The 16251-nt window shown below is 41.5% G+C and overlaps 2 protein-coding genes across 3 annotated transcripts in view; one reads left to right on the plus strand and one right to left on the minus strand.

Moving 5' to 3' along the window:
* The window catches only part of DDX54 (DEAD-box helicase 54), an 841349-nt gene extending 833808 nt beyond the window's left edge, over positions 1–7541 (minus strand). Inside the window, 1 exon segment of the mRNA XM_044068440.1 lies at positions 7297–7541. Within this exon segment, the coding sequence (XP_043924375.1) occupies positions 7297–7473 (177 nt within the window). The 5' untranslated portion in view covers positions 7474–7541.
* Positions 7497–16251, plus strand: part of RITA1 (RBPJ interacting and tubulin associated 1) — a 314609-nt gene continuing 305854 nt past the window's right edge. The window contains exon 1 of one of the 2 annotated variants that reach the window (XM_044068439.1): positions 7497–7565. The gene's annotated coding sequence lies outside the window, so the exon portion shown is untranslated. Of the gene's footprint in view, positions 7566–7586; positions 7908–16251 lie in introns of those variants that run through there. The other variant, XM_044068438.1, reaches the window with a different exon arrangement.

Genomic DNA, 16251 nt, shown 5'->3' on the forward strand with positions numbered 1-16251 from the left:
AATTGAAGAGGTTAAGGTGAGAGATGGGTTTTGGTGTTATGCAGGAGTTCCAATCAATATTAAAGTCTCCTAGTATTATGGTTTCCTGAGGAAAGTTTCCGGAGAGCCAGCTAAGAATGTTTTCAAGTGTATTTAAGTTGTTGCCAGGGGGGATATAGGAACATATTATATAGATGGCTTTGCTTTTATTTATTTGGAATTTGCTGAAGAGTATTTCAGCATTTGCAGGTAAGGGAGGCAGGGAGTCGATTGAGGACACCTGTAGTTCAGATTTATAGAGTAAGGCAACTCCTCCACCCTTTTTGTTTAGGCGATCCTGCCTTAAAATGTTATATCCAGGTGGGGTCCCTTTTCAAGGATGACCCAGGAGCACTACCAGAGTGATTTGTACAAAGGCACAGAGTAGGCAAAAGGATTCAAATCCTGTACATTTGACTATAGGAAGCAGCTTGTTAAGATCTCAAGTGCCTGACATCTCCAACCTGAATCACATTTTGTGAACAACAATAAAAGACTCCATCCATCCATAACTCATTTTTCCCCATGATTTATCAAAAAATGAAGATGTTAAGGATGATCTAGCAGTTAAATTCAGTGGTTTAAGATTATATGCTCCTAATGAGCTGCTTCCTGTAGTCAAATGTACAGGGTTTAATGCATTCTACGTCCATTTGCTTATTATGTGACTTTTTGAAAGAGTCACTTAACCAGATGGTGTTGCTGGAACTGAGTACGAAAAAACCCAGACAAATTCATAGGTTCATAGGTTCATAGGTTCATACTAGGCTATCTGCCCGAGGGCATTTACAAGCCTAGCCCATAGTTTTGTGGCTTACGCCACCCCTTTAGTATGGGGAACTATACCCATTATTTTGCTGTGCCTCTGTTGAGCAGTGACACTGAGGTAATCCCTGGGGTATATCTGCGATCTCCCATCCATTGGTCAAGATTTCTCTTGAACAAGGCCAGCGAGGTGCTCTGCCTCACATATACCGGGATTTTATTCCACAGCATAGGGAGTCTTTGGGTGATGAATCTATCCCTCCAGCACGTCCTATTAATAGCCGTGGTCGAGGTTTAAGTCTCCGCCCTTGTGACTCTGACGGATCTAGATTTTTGAGGTGAAGCATATTCATCAAATCTGGGTTTGACATGGCCTTGTATGTTAGGCAAAGGTCACCTCTGAGCAAGCGTGTCTAACTGAATAGAGCTGGAGTTCTTTTCAGTCGGGCAGCATAGGACAGATGTTTGAGACCCTTTATCCTTTTGGTGAGGAACTTTGTGGCCTCTCCAGCTGCTGCAAGTGTCGGGTCAGATACATTCAATGGGGCATTGTACTCAATCATTGGTCTGATGCGTGATGAGTATAGGGAGACTATGACCTCCCTTGATCTAGATGAGAATCCCTTCATGATAAGGTGGGCAATGTAGAAGGTCTTCCTAACTACTTTGGCTACATGGGTGTCGAATGACAGACTACTATCAACCTGGGTCCCCAGGTCCCTGATAACTTCTTCTGTGCTCAGTGGATTGCCACCTATTTGGTAGCTAGGGGTAACCTTGTTTTTTCCGAAGGGTATGACTATGCATTTTTTGGCATTTAACTTTAGGCCATGATTCTGGCACCAGTTATCCATTTCTGTGAGACCCTTCTGAAGGATATCTGTGTCAGATGTGTTTTCTACTATGGCCCAGTTTGCAGTCATCTGCAAACTTTGTCAGCCATAACCCTCCTGTGTTTGCTTGTACTTCGGAAAAGTAGATGCCAAACAAGAGTGGGCCCAGGACTGAGCCCTGTGGTACACCACTTGTGACAGGCTTTGAGTCTGACATGGCGCCAGCAACTCTGACCCTGTGGGTTCTGTCACTCAGCCAGTTTGCAACCCATCTTGTGATGTATGGGTTAACATTTAAGCTGATGAGTTTTTCAATGATACCCGAGTGGGGTATTGTATCAAGGCCTTCGCCAGATCGAGGTAGGCTGTATGGACTGCCTTTCCTCATCAATGGCTTTGGTGACTGTTTCAAAAAGTCAACCAAGTTTAGAAGGCATGATCTGCCTTTGACAAAGCCAAACTGGGATGGATCCAAAGTCTGCAAATTCCCTATGTCTTTATTTATGAGGTCCATTATGATCCTCTCCATGGCTTTGCAGATAAGGCTTGTCAAGCTAATGGGCGGTAATTTCCAGGGTCGGTGGAGGCACCGCCTTTGTGAAGTGGGACCACAGTTGCAGTGCGCCACCCCTGGCACGTATCCAGAGGTAAGACTATGAGTAATCAGCTGTCCTAGCTGTGGGTTTAATTCCTCGTTGAGTTCGTGGAGCACACAGCCCGGGACACCATCAGGTCCCATGGATGCTGTGTTTTTGCTTTGGAGAGAGCAGTTCTCACTTGGGCTGGAGATGTTTGGGGGCTGCAATCGCTTGGTATAGATATCTCTCCTTTGGGGAGGGCTAGAAGTTTGCACTGAACCTGTCAGCCAGTATGTTGGCAATGTCTGTAGGATCAGTAATCTTCACATCATTTTGAACTAGTTCTGAGCATATCTGGGAGTTTCCTCCCAGGTTTCTAACATAGCTAAAGAAGGCCTTATGATTGTCTTTTGAGTCTTTAGCTATTTTTCTCTCAAAATTTGCTTTGGATGATTTTATGAGAGCTCTTAGTTTTTACTTATAGTGATCAAGGGTGTCTTACCTTTTAAGGATTTTGCTCTATCTTGTAGTAGCTTCCTCCTTTTGTTGTAGAGTTTGTTTATGGCTGGGGTCCACCAGACTGGACGCTTGCCTTTGGTACAAAGAGTCTTTGTTTTGCTTGGGATTGCCTTATCCATGCAGTCCTGCAGGTGCTGGTAGAAGGCATTTGTAAGTGATTCAGCGGCTTGAGTACTGTTTTCTGCCGCTCGGGGCCTTAAAGGAGACCACACTAGTCTTTAGAAGTGTGAAGTCGGCTTTCGAGAAGTTCTTTACTGTGGTCTTTTATTTCAGGTGGGGTGGGATGAGGACCTCCAGCGAGATTAGTTTGTGATCTGATCTCACCAGTGAGGGTATACTTCCGTGTTGAACATTGTGCTCCCATGTTCGTGATGATGAGATCAAGTATGTTTTCTCCTCTTGTGGGATGGTGACTAGTTGTTCCATGGCATTTGAGTTTATGAATTCCAGGAACTTTTGGGCTAGGGTGTTTGGGCTTGAGTAGTGTTCCCAGTCTATATTAGGGTAATTGAAGTCACCTAGTATGATGGTGTTTGGTGATACATTTATCCTCTAGTGTTTTCAGGAAGGCCATGTGAGGTTCCTGAGTTTGTGAGGGTGGCCTGTAACATGCTACAATTTGTAGAGCAGTCTTGCCTATGGTTAATTGCACCTGGATGGTCTCCGATGCATCGTATGCTGCCACCAGTCTTGAGGTGTGGGTGTCTTTGATGAATATGGATACCCCACCTCCTTTCTTGGTATTGTCCGGATTTTGGGGCCGGAACGCATGATAAGAGGTAAAACCTGATAGTGCTGGGGTGCTCTCAGGAGCCTTGAACCAGGTTTCTGTCACTGCACAGACATCGATGTTCTCCATACTGAGAAGGGCCTCAAGTGCATGCATTTTGAGATTTAGACTTCTGGCATTGAGCAGCATTACCCTTAGTTTTTTCCTTTTGTGTTCTAGGGTGGTAGGTTTAGAATTTGAGCCTTGCCTAAAAAGGCACTATGGGGTGGCAAGAGCCTTGCCAATATCCGAATCCCAGGGTGACAGGTGCAAGCCGCCCTCATGGGCAGCTGGCTTGTCCAGCATGTCATCCCAGGCAGACAGACATTGATCCCCTTTGAATGACACCAGAGTTTAAGCCAATTGTTAAAGCTGATCATCTTATCTCTGTATTGTGGCATCATTCTTGGTGAAGGTAGGATACTGCTCAAGGTCAGGGTCATACCTGCCTGGGCTACATAATCAGAGAGCTCCTCAATGTCTCTTTTCATGTAGTCCAAGGAGGTACGCCTCAGGTCGCTTACACCAGCGTGGACAATGACTGAGTCGTATTTGTACCTGCTGTTGAGAGACCTGAGTGCTTGCGTTATGTGGCGGATTCTAGCGCCCGACAGGCAGCTTACTGTGACCTTCTCCTTACTCAGTCTGGTGAGCGGACGCCAGTGTGTCTGACTATGGAGTCACCAATGACTAGTGTGTCTGGCATTGTGTTTGGCCTTAAGGGCTGTGACTGTTTGACACTCTGACTGTGAGGTCTATGTGTTGCAGGTGTTGTGTTCTGAGGTGGTGGTTGTTTGGGTGTCTGCTTTGGTGGCCTCTGCTGTTTTGGTAGATTTTGATCAGAGCCGAGTATGTCTTTGTGTGTTTATGTGTATGATTTGAGGTTGTGATGGTACTATGTGAGACTGGGTCTATAGTGTGTGTGGTAACCTTCTCCTCCTGACTGGTCTTGCCAGTCCTATGTTGAGAGAGCTCAGCCTCCAGTTTGGCCGTATAGTTGCATCTCTCGCATGTATTTGTGTTTTGTGGGAGGAGGAGAGGGTTGTTCAGGTACATGAGGCAATTGTAACATTGCCTCAATATTCCCAGGTTCACCAGCTGAGCAGGAGAGGACACTAGCAACTGATCCCTCGACATGCTAGAAGGACTAGACAAAAACTTTAAAAGAGATTCCGGGGACGTGGGTGACCGAGAAATGGGGGTTTGCCTTTTTGGGGTGCTATCTAGAAGAGTGCCGTATCAAGGTAATAAGTACTGTAGGAGCAAGTGCTAGGTTTAACAGATAGAGAAAAGTCTACTTGGAGTCAAGTAGAGATGATCATTTTAGGTATTAGAGAAAGTGCTAGTAACAGGGATGCTTAAAGGTAAGATTGAAAAGAATGCACTCTGCAGTGTGCACTAGAGAAGTTAGATATGAAAGTAGGTAACTTGAGTTTTACCTGTTTAAAAAGTTAAGGTTTAGTGGAGAGTTACTATTTTTAAAACAGTAAGATGGACTGAAAGGGGTGGTTACTTTTGTATTTTGGTGCTATGAAATACTGTAGGATGGCCAATAAATTTAAATAATTGAAGGGGTGGGATTTCAAAAGTGATGGTTTTGTGATTACTCACATAAGCCAGTGAAAGTAGAGAGAAATGAGATATATGGTCAGATTAACATAAGAGGTGGGCAACTAGAAAGACAGTGGCATTTAACAAGACAACTTAAATGGGTGGGAGGGAGGGAAAAATTCTGCCTGACTCAGAACAGAGAGAGCTGTGGTCTCTTTTGAAGTTTTAATATGCTGTTAGAACAGAATGCAAGCAAAACACAAGATAAAGAAAACAAACTACAGTATTCAAAATATAGAAAGGCAATACAGAAATACAAAAAATAACAGCAAACTAACCTTTCCTTCACAGCAAAGTGTAGCAGAGTCTGGATGAGCCTTTCTGGTAAAGCTCTGAAAAATGTATTAATCCTACCTTACCTGAATTTTCTGCAGCTTGGACTACAACTGCAGGTGGAAATTCAATATGCAGGAGAAATCAGGAGACTGAGCAGTCTGCAAATCCATATGCAAGGCTTGAGGGAATTCCATAAGCAGGAGAAATCAGAAGATAGGGCAGTCTGCAAATCCATGTGCAGGATTCAAGGGAATCCCACATGCATAAGAAATCAGAAGGCCGAGTAGACTGCAAATCCACAGGCAGGACTCGGGAAATTAGCATGCATGCATACACAAACACTTCTGTATCACTGTAAGATTCAGTCCCTGTGCATTTTGCGGCTAAAATCAATCTCAGTCTTTCACATTACTAAAGCCCCTGTTCTCGTGTTGTCTGATCTGCTACAACAAAATCACTCTGTTTAGTCTCAGTCCCTGTGCAGTGCTGCATTTCGAACTGCTTAATCTCCCATTCCCATACTGTTTAATCTGTTACAACAAAATCACTCTCTGTAGAAGACCTTCTGGGCAAATCTCAATCTCATGCTGTATCTAGAACTGCTAAATCCTGTTATCCCAGTTCCCCTGCTCTACAAAAGTGCTTCCAAACAGCTGACAGAAGTAAAAACATATCTCTAAGATGATGGTGATGCAGGAAAACTGAGCATTTTCTTTAAACCCCCAGCCAGTAATCTCATATCCCTGTACTAAATTAAAAGAAATCTACAGTGCTGCAGAAGTGCCTCTGGACATCTGGTGTAAGTGGGAACAAATTTGGACTGATGGTGATGCAGAAAGGTGGTGTTTTTTCTTTTTAATTTTAAAAGACCAATCCAGCCCCCCTCCCAACAACCAGCACTGGGCCCTAGGTAGCCACCTAGGTTGCCTTGTGCTGGATCCAGTCCTAGCCCCAATTGCCAACCTCTGTTAATCTGTCCATACCCTAATTAGCCCACTGCATTTACTTATCCCCCAGCCCACTCTTCTGTGTCTACTAGACAGTCAGCGTCCTAGCAAAACCACACTTATACCCTGTAGGTGGATCTTCCATCTCCAAGAAGAAAACAACTGTGCTTCCTCCTGGATATAGGCAAGATACAGAGGGTGGGCAACATACTTCATTAGGGATAGGTATTTTAGGGAAGGGGAAAATCCAGCTTTGGCAGAGCAAATATGATAATGTAAGCATAATCATCTATGCCATCAGCTTACTCATGCCCCGCCATAACCTACTCACTAGTGTAACAGCTTATGCCAAAGTCCCAACCAAGTACCATATCTGCATGCAAATCCCCAGTCCTTCCCTCTGGGATTAAAAGTGTATGTCATCTTACCTTCCCCTACCCCTTCCAGCAGCCCACCCACTAACTGAACTCAGGTTATCTAGGTCGCAGCAGAGTCTATAATTTTATTCTTCTCATAGTAACAGACTTGAAATGTACATGTTTCTCCCCATCTTTAATCAATTTTTGAAAGAGAACACTACAACTACCATTCTCTATTACTACAACTACCATTCTCTATTACTGCAACAGCACTCCAGATACTACAGCCTACTGAGTGACTGAAACAACATCACTGTCATCTCTCTCTACGTACAGTCCTTAACACACTCACCTTCATTTTTACTTATGAGTTTTCCACTCTTCCTCAACCCACCTATGTGCTCATCATTTACCACCGCAATAGCATGCTTCATCGCTCCTTTGCAAATACAACCAATTCAGTACGTCTACTTCCTATAAAGAACTTTCAGTACCACCATGTACTGCTAAATACGTAACACTCTTGGTAATACTATCCTGGTCTCATATCCAGACCAGGACCGTCATTTGGAACACATACTCCAAACCATATTTCAGCACCACTTTGTTGACATATCTTACCTTACATACGCCGTCCTCCATTTGTTCGTGACTAGATTCCAACAGTGCCCCAAACGCATGTTCTTGCTGTTCTTCCTCCTTATCATCATATTCCAACTTCCGATTTTGATGCCTTTTTCCCGCAGTCCGGTGAAATCGATTCCGCTGTTTCTTTTTTTGACCCATTCGATACCCCATCTGTAGGAATAACTTTCCTAACCCAACTTTGCAAATCCACGCGAGGATACCCACGTGCTTCAACGCATTACGTCATTTGGCTACTGTCGAAAGTAAGTCGCCGGTAGGACTTTATAATTCTTTCAAAGACGTTGAACTTCATTAACCTTTTTGTATACTCTTTTTTTCGTTGCTGCCACTGTCCGACAGGTATATGTACATACTTTAGCAATGTTCTGAAATAAAGCAAACACGTGTTTTCAGTTAGCAGTAGCTACTTGTTGTCTAAAGCCTGTATCCCACCCCCGTTTGTGGAGGTTGGTACTGCCCAGACCAACCCGTGTCTCGACTCTGATACCATCTCTAAAATTCTCTATAGAAATATGTTACTCTGTGGACTGTCAAAATACTGTAGTGCATTTATTTTGGACGTGTAATTGCAACAGTTTTATGAGGTAAGTGGTTTCTTAATGTTGTAACTTAATTTTCAACTCTTTTTTCCCTTCGGTTAATGTGTAGTTGGGCACTTCTGGGGTGACACTTTTGCACACATCTCAACTGTCCAGATGTGTACCGCTTATTTTTGATTTGTTCCTCATAAACTCTGTGGTTTTCTGGCAAATCATTGAGGATTGAAGCCACTAAATAATAATACACATTTGAGTTTCAGACTTTATATTTTTTTCAGAAATTCTGCCATGTTGGTATCTAAGTTTATAGGAGCAGTATTTAAAGATCGGTTCCTATTTTTGGACTTTTGTCTCCCCATAATTTCTGGCTTTGTCCATATTGCTTGTCTTGGTTGTTATAGACAATAGTTGATGGCATTCTGACCCTGGTTATCAAATTGAAAATACATAAAGTGACGGTACCGTGCTGCAGTTTGGTGCCACGGATGACAGTAAGGCATGCACTGCACGTATTTGATTGTTGCCCTGGTAGGTATGGTTATTACAAAACATGCTATAACATGTTTATATCTATTCTTATGAGCTTTGTTTTATAGTCGTGGGGTTGATTCTCTCGGATGGTGTGCTACCCTGAATCAGTCAGTTAACCAGACAGGGCTTCTGGGGCACACAGAGAAAGAGACAGTGTTGCGTAGTGGGTGTACTCTTTTAACAAATAGGTATGCACTAGCGGATGCTTCACTCCAGGAACGGAGGGGTGTTTTGTCTGCTTGAGTTGGTAATCGTTCAGGTTGATGTGATCCCACGGCACCCACCGAAATTATAGTACGTCATGCTAGTTTATTACTTTATTTGCTAAAGGTTGTCAGAACGCCGACAGACTTTAACATGCACTGTAATTATATTTGCTTGTCGTGGTAGTGTTGTGGTTACCATTGATCTTTAAGCTGATGACTGGTTTATCTCTCTGTCGAGCCATTTCTCAACATCTATGCACACACATTTTAATTGTAATGCGTTTTTGCGGAGGTGAATGATATTGCAATAAGATTTCCTGCTATATTAATAAACATTACATTAAATTTTGTGTTAATTAAATTGTGTATATATTTAAGTATTTAAAGATCTTTAATTAGGGATACCACCAGTCCCACTTTGCAAGGGACAGTCCCTCTTTGGGCAGTTGTGTCCTGACACAAAATTGTAAAAATGGCAAATGTCATGAGGTTTTAGGACAAAATAATTTCCTATATTTTATGTAATAGTTGCATAAAACAGTTATTCTCTATCTAAAATATCTAAATGTTATAAGAAACAGAATAAGCAACTAAAATGCTACAAGAATAAGCTTTTATTTAGGCAAAAAGGTTAAGTTCTATTGTTTGTACTGACCGTGGGTATATGTCGGCCTGTAAAATATGATGTCTGTACCAAAAATGTCCCACTTTGGCCGTTTGAAAAGGTGGCAACCCTACTTTAAGTCCGTAAAGATCTTTAGTAACGTTTAGGGCGGTTAATGCTATTGTAATCTTAAACGAATCTGTTCTTTGGCATGTCATTTCATTATGAGAACTTCAGTAAATTTACATAATGCTTAATGTTTACTGTTTATTTGTATATTATATGTTTAATTATTGCTGTTGTTTAATGCCGTAATTATTATTGCATTTTTTCTTGCATCTGAGTTTTAAGGGGCTGACCAATCAAGCTAACTGTAATAAATAAACAAGTTCAGTATAACTCGCTCATATAAAGTTACAAAATATCATTGTTTTAGCATGTTTTCTTGGAGTGCTTTACATTTTGCCTGTTTACTGTGGAGATTTTTCCCAGTTATCTAATGAAAAGAACGTTGGTTGGACTAGCCCAATTTATTTTTATGGTACACATTTGTTAACTAGGTAAGCTTACTGGACATGTGTCCCTTTTAAGAGACCACTTGGGAGCACACTCTGGTCATATAACTTGCTCAGTTGCACAGTAGGCAGGTGAAGGTGATAAGAATCAAACCCTGTACCATTAACTACACTTAACAGCTCATCAACAACTCAGAGTCTTGATCTTCACTACCAACCATCATTAGCTAAATAAAAATCAAATGTGTTCTTGTTGCTTCTGGTTAATAAAGACAGAAAGGTAACAGTAGATGTAGTAGGATGAAGAACAGCTTCACCTAATGACTAGCAGGATTGCTGCCCCTTTAAAATTATATATACTCTTCCAGTTGTGCAGGTATGTGTAATGTTTTCATCCTTCGGATGAGATGTTAAACCCAGGTCTCCTCTGCTTGAGTTGGTGATAGCTCAGGTTGATGTAAAAGGTCGCACAGCACTTATCGGAAAAAAAAAATAGTAGGGCAAGTTTCCCAATTTCCTGGCCAAATTAGCTGTAGAAGTATGAATACCAGATTGGATTTCCCATGAAGAGACCACTAGGATAAAAAAGTAGAAAAGAGTGGAATGATGCTTTTCATTAACTTTGTCATGTATTTCCTTACTGATGAAGGTCCTTGTTCAGTTTGCCATGCTGTAATGCATTCTCTCCCCTAATAGGTTCATAGGACAATACTAGGCTATTGGCCTCGGAGGTCCTTATAAGTCTAGCCAAGAATTTCAGCCATGTTCCCACAAAGTTATCACCTGATTTCCTTGTTCATCGGGGATACAGGTGGGCTCACAGGGGTATATTTTCTGTTTCCTATCCAGTCATCCAGGTTCCTCTTAAAGAGGGCTAGTGAGGTTCTCTACTTGACATGGAGAGGAAGTCTATTCCACAGATGGGGGAGTCGTTGGGACACAAGTCTATCTTGCCAACAAGTTCTGGTAATGTCACAGACCAGGTTGAGACCTTGTGTGCGGGTTGCGCGAGTGGAGTTTGACTTACGGATGTGCAGCAGCTCCATCAAGGCCGAGTCTGAGACTGCCTTGTGTGCCAGACACTGGTCGCCTCTGAGCAGTCTGTATGAGACTAAGTAGAGGGACAGGGCTTTTAGCCTATCTGTATAGGATAGGTGTTTGAGACCCTGGATTTTCCTGGTCAGGAACCTCTGTGGTCTCTCCAGCTGCTGCAAGTGTTTGGTAAGGTACATGCCGAAGGGGGCATTGTACTCAATAATGGGTCTGATAAGCAAGGAGTACAGGGATGTTATGAGCTCCTTGTTTCTGTATGAAATACCCTTACTTATGAGGTGGGCCATGTAGAAAGCCTTCCATACAACTGAGGCAACATGGTGGTCAAAAATCAGGTTGCCATCAACCTGGGTGCCCAAGTCCCTCATGACTGATTGCATGCTTAATACCTTATTATTAATATGATAATTAGTGGGGACACCATTTTCCCCAAAGGGGATAATGATGCATTTCTTGGCATTCAGTTTGAGGCAATGCTTCTGACACCAGTCATTAGTTTGGCTAAGGCCCTCTTGGGGGGTGTTCACATCACTAGGGGAATTTATGACAGTGCCCAGCTTGCAGTCATCTGCAAACTTGGTAAGCCACAGACCATTGGTTTTGGCTTGCACCTCATAAAAGTATATCCCAAACAGTAGAGTCTCCAAGATCGATCCTTGTGGTATGCTGCTTGTTATGGATCTACTACTAGAGGTAGCTTTCCCTAGTTTGACTGAGTGGGTTCTATCAGTGAGCCAGTTAGCTACCCATCGGATAACATATGAGTTGATACCTAGCTGGTAGAGTTTATCTATTATGTCCTAGTGGGAAATAGTGTTGAAGGCTTTGGCTAGGTCAAGGTAGGCGGTGTGCACTGCCTTGCCCTCATCCATGGCTTTAGTGACTGTTTTGAAGAAGGGGACCAAGTTTAATAGGTAAGATCTCCCTTTGACCAAACCAAACTGTGTGGAATCAAACATTTGGAGGTTGCCAATGTCCTTGTTTATAAGCTCCATGATTTATTTTATTTTATTTTATTTTACATTTGTTGACCGGGCAGTCCAGCTGGATATATGTCCATTTTCAGTGGAGGCCCGGGGAGAAAAGCTCCACAAATTACAACAACATAAAAGGTCAAGACAAAGACAATAACAGTATAATTTGGTACATAAGAACTTTTAACAATTATAGTACACGCCTAAGACTCTATATTTTATGATAATGCATTCCATGGCCTTGCAGATCAGGCTAGTTAGGATGATGGACTTATAATTGCCTGGGTCGGTGGATGCTCCACCTTTGTACAGAGGGATGACGATGGCTGTCCTCCATTCTGCTGGGACGAAGCCGGTGCACAGGCTTTGGTTGAATAGGGTGTCTAGTGATGCTGAGAGCTCTTGCCTGAGTTAATGTAGGACACAGCCAGGGATGTTGTCGGGTCCCATGGAGACTGTATTTCTTGCCTTTGAGAGGGCGTTAATAACCTGCTTCCTGGTGATGTGGGGAGGGGGAAAAGGTGCTGAGGGACGCTCAATTTGCCTGTGAAATCTATTAATTCAAGGCCATTTCAGCAATATAGATTCATAGGTTCATAGATTAGTATGAAGTTAACTGCCCTTGTGGGCCATTTTAAGCCTAGCCAGTTATCCAATGTGATAATCAAACTTTGCACCTTGTGTCTGTAAAGTAAACACCTTAACCATTATGCCAACCTCCCACCCATATTTCTTTGAGTCCATTGTTTCTGCTGCCTCCTCTTCCCCTGCTATGCTAATCATGCTAAATACTCCTTATTTAACTCTGTGGATATCCTGAGTATGTTAATTTTGCTGGGGTTCCCATCTTCTAGGGCCATCAACCTTTTTAATCTTGATGTGGGTCACCTAACTTAATCTGGGTAGTGTCCTTGGTACATTCATTTTTCTGGAGACTGATGTTTTCAAGCATATGATGGCTCTCCGATACTTAGACTAAGTGCTTCCTTAGAATATCTGTAACTCTTGGACACTTTATGCTGAGAAACCCCCAAATCTGTTAACTTATTGCTGATAACCTAATTCCACTTTTCCTGCTAAAGATACAAAGAGTCTGTTAATTGTACAGGACTCATGTCTGTCTCGCTTCTGCTGGGGGGCCCCAAAACTCAAAATCCAGCTTTGGAATGCAGCTGCGTCTTTGCATACTGTTTAATAAAGCAGTATGCATTGTGTATGAAAGTACTGCATAGAAGGCTGTGTACGTATTGTTGAAACAGTGGAGCCTGACATAGTACTGCTATCTCAAGACAACAGACTAGCAGCTGTCATAATTGCCATCAAATACAGAACAACTTAAGGAATGGAAACATACTGAAATGGCCACTTCTAGAGTATGTTGTGTCTGATAATTTCAGCATTAAATCTGGAAAAAATGCTTGAAGTCTCAAATTAAGCTTAGTATACGTGAATTAATTTGAACCCCCCCCCCCCATAATGATTACCTTCGTGCATGCACCGTATTAGGAGAAATGTACATTTCTTGTTTCTTGTTATGATCATTCCAACTTTGGTCTCCACCATTTTCATCACTGAAGTATGCACCCAGTTAATTAAAACATTGTTAGATTTGCTGATAGTCGTCTGATTTAGATTTAAATTTTAGAGAGCTCACAAGGTCTGTTACAGTGTGTATTTTTCACTTTTCCCCATTGTTCTCACAGATAAATCAACTTATGGAGCCTGTAGAGGAATGCTTTCATGTCAGAAAGTTTGGTCCAAATGTTAAAACACAAACCAAGGTTTTGTCCTGCACTAAGACCTGTCCTCTTGCTTAGCACCAGTACAAGCTATTGTCCCATGCAATTTATTTTGTGCTTTGTCCAGACCCCCCCCCCCCATTGGTCACTGATGTTTTTGATTTTACTCTACTTTTTAGTCTAGGTTCGTGAAGTAAAAGTTGCTGAAAATATTTGACGGGTAAACTGAAACTCGTTTTGATGAAACACATTGTAGTGAAAATAATAGAGACTGAAAGACTAAAATTTTTAGTCTTGGGTTATACAATTCTGTCTCCTTTTCTCTAGAAGTTTTTGTTTCCATCTGCACCATAAATTTTTACCACAAAAGGTGGATCACTTTTACCTCTCTTCCAAGCTAATAAAAAAATAAAATCTGCAGTAGTCCACCTTTTTTATTATCACACCTCTGAGCCACTCGAGAAATATAAGCTGTTTCACCTAGTGGTTGGAAAATGCCACTATGCCTTCATATAGGAGTTTTTCATCATAAAGTGAAATAAAATGCACTGCAAACGGGCATGACCCAAGTGCAGAATGGGAGATGACTTAACTTCCTTCACTATATAGGCATGTTTAGTTATAATTTATATATTCTGGATTGGGAGTAATAACTCTCTTAATTGTTTAGCATTGATAAGTTCATGAGGGTAGTGATTTTTGTATATTGACCCAAATTTTGCTACTGTAGTTAATGGTATAATCCCGAGTCCTTTAATTCTCGCAGCTGTATTCCAGTCCCTCTTAAATGAGGACACTGTTTATGAAAAACAGTCTAATCTCTCATTTATTTTGTAAAACCTCTTTAGGTATTCCCAGGTAGCATATATATTCTTAACATCTCATCACCTAAAAAATTCCTTCACACATACATAACGATCAGTCTCCTCAGAGATTTCTCTACCACTAAGTTTTTACAATCAGTAGTATTCTTCTCTCCAGTGTCTTTGTGATGAAGATGCAAACCCTGTGTCGTAGTAACCTTTTAAGTGTGGTGTGTTTTTCATAGGTCAGTACTAGGCTGTTGAGCCAGAGGACCATTATTAGCTTAGCTATAATCCCCCAAATAAGTACCCATTGACATGACTTGTTTAAACGTAGTTTTGACCCTATTCCATGAGGGGTCCTAACCCAGGGTGTATTTACAATTGTCCATCCATTTCCACAGGCTGCACATGTCATTCAGCTACTTCTACTTTGCTTTAATTCTTCAGAAGTCTCTTCCATAAAAGTGGGATTCTGTGGTCTAGACATCTGTCTCATTAGCAGGTCCTATTTATGTTTTCATGGAAGTTGAGATCTCTTGAGTGGGTGTTGAGGGTGTTAACTAGTTTTGTAGATGTGTAGGCGGTTACATAGGACTGGATTCTTCAAAGCTCTGTAAACTAGACAGCGGTCACCTCTCAAAAGAGTTTGTAGGAAACAAAAAAAGACAATGGATGGTTTAAGGCAGTCAGGGTAGCTCAAACAAGAAATTCCTTTAATTATCTTAATGAGAAAATATTGTGGTCTCTCAGACTGGGTCGTGTGCTTAGACAGGTACTTACCAAAGAAGCCATTCTACTCTATTATGGGCCTGATGAGGAAGGGGCAGAGAGGGATGACAACTTCCACAGATCTAGAAGAAATACTCCTACTGATTAATCTGGCAAGGAAAAAGGATTTCCTAACAGTAGTCCAGTTTTCTGCAGTTCTACAACCCACAGCTTTTTGGTCCAAACTTTATCTAGTTATCCTGTGCATGGTGGCTGAATTGGTTAGGCCATTCAAATGCCAAGTACTAAAACATCTGTCAAACAGGAAAATACTTACAGTAACACTTTGCCTATGTTTTACCCCGTAGCAGCTTGCATGATCCCTAATTAAAAAAAAAAAAAAAAAACTATACTCAGTTTTACAGAGATTGTTACGTCTGCCCTGACGGCAGAAAAAAAAAAAACAGCTGCTACCAGAGAACCAGCGTATTCCTGTCCCTCCCCCCTCACATTGCTTCAAGGCATTTGATACTTGGGTAGTTACAGACTACTGTTATTTAGCTTGCTTTATTAATTGTAATCAAAGTGTCTTGTTAGTACTGATTGCACATATATAGTTTCCATGTTTTTTTGTTTACTGAGAATTCATAGGTGGGAAATTGAAAGTCAACTCTGTTCTATCATTCCTCAAAGTTCATCTAGTAAAGGAATTCCCCATCATCATATTTTGCCTATATTTTTGCTTACATTTGATTTCTGTCCCAGTGACAAGTCTGACATCCCATATGCAAATATATTCCTTGGTTAAAAAGTGCTGCTATTAAATTACATGGACAATAATGCTTTATATAGATATATTAGTCTTGTCATTTCATCTGTGACTATTCTCCAGGTATGTAAGCCCAATAGTTATAAGCAGCAAAGACCCACTCCACATATTCCTCAGTTATTTGAAGGGGCTTTATCTAATCATATTGGTGATTTTTCAACTGAGATTTTTTTTGCCTTGATCTGAAAATTGTGAATGCTTCATCCACTGACTTCACAAAGCGTTCAGTCTGATGGGCAGAGTCTCTAAGTTATGAGACTCCTGATGACAAAGACCCAACCCCTTCTTCAGGCAGTGCAGAGTAGATCTGACCCTACAGCCTACAATGTTTGTGTTTTCCTATAGCTTTAAGTATTCCTTATTTTAGCAGTCACTATATATCATGAAGTCACAGCTAAGTATACTGTCTTTTATCAGCCTGATA

This window comes from Protopterus annectens, chromosome 4.part0, assembly GCF_019279795.1.
Source record: "Protopterus annectens isolate FY-2018-M chromosome 4.part0, PAN1.0, whole genome shotgun sequence".
Lineage (NCBI taxonomy): Eukaryota > Metazoa > Chordata > Ceratodontiformes > Protopteridae > Protopterus > Protopterus annectens.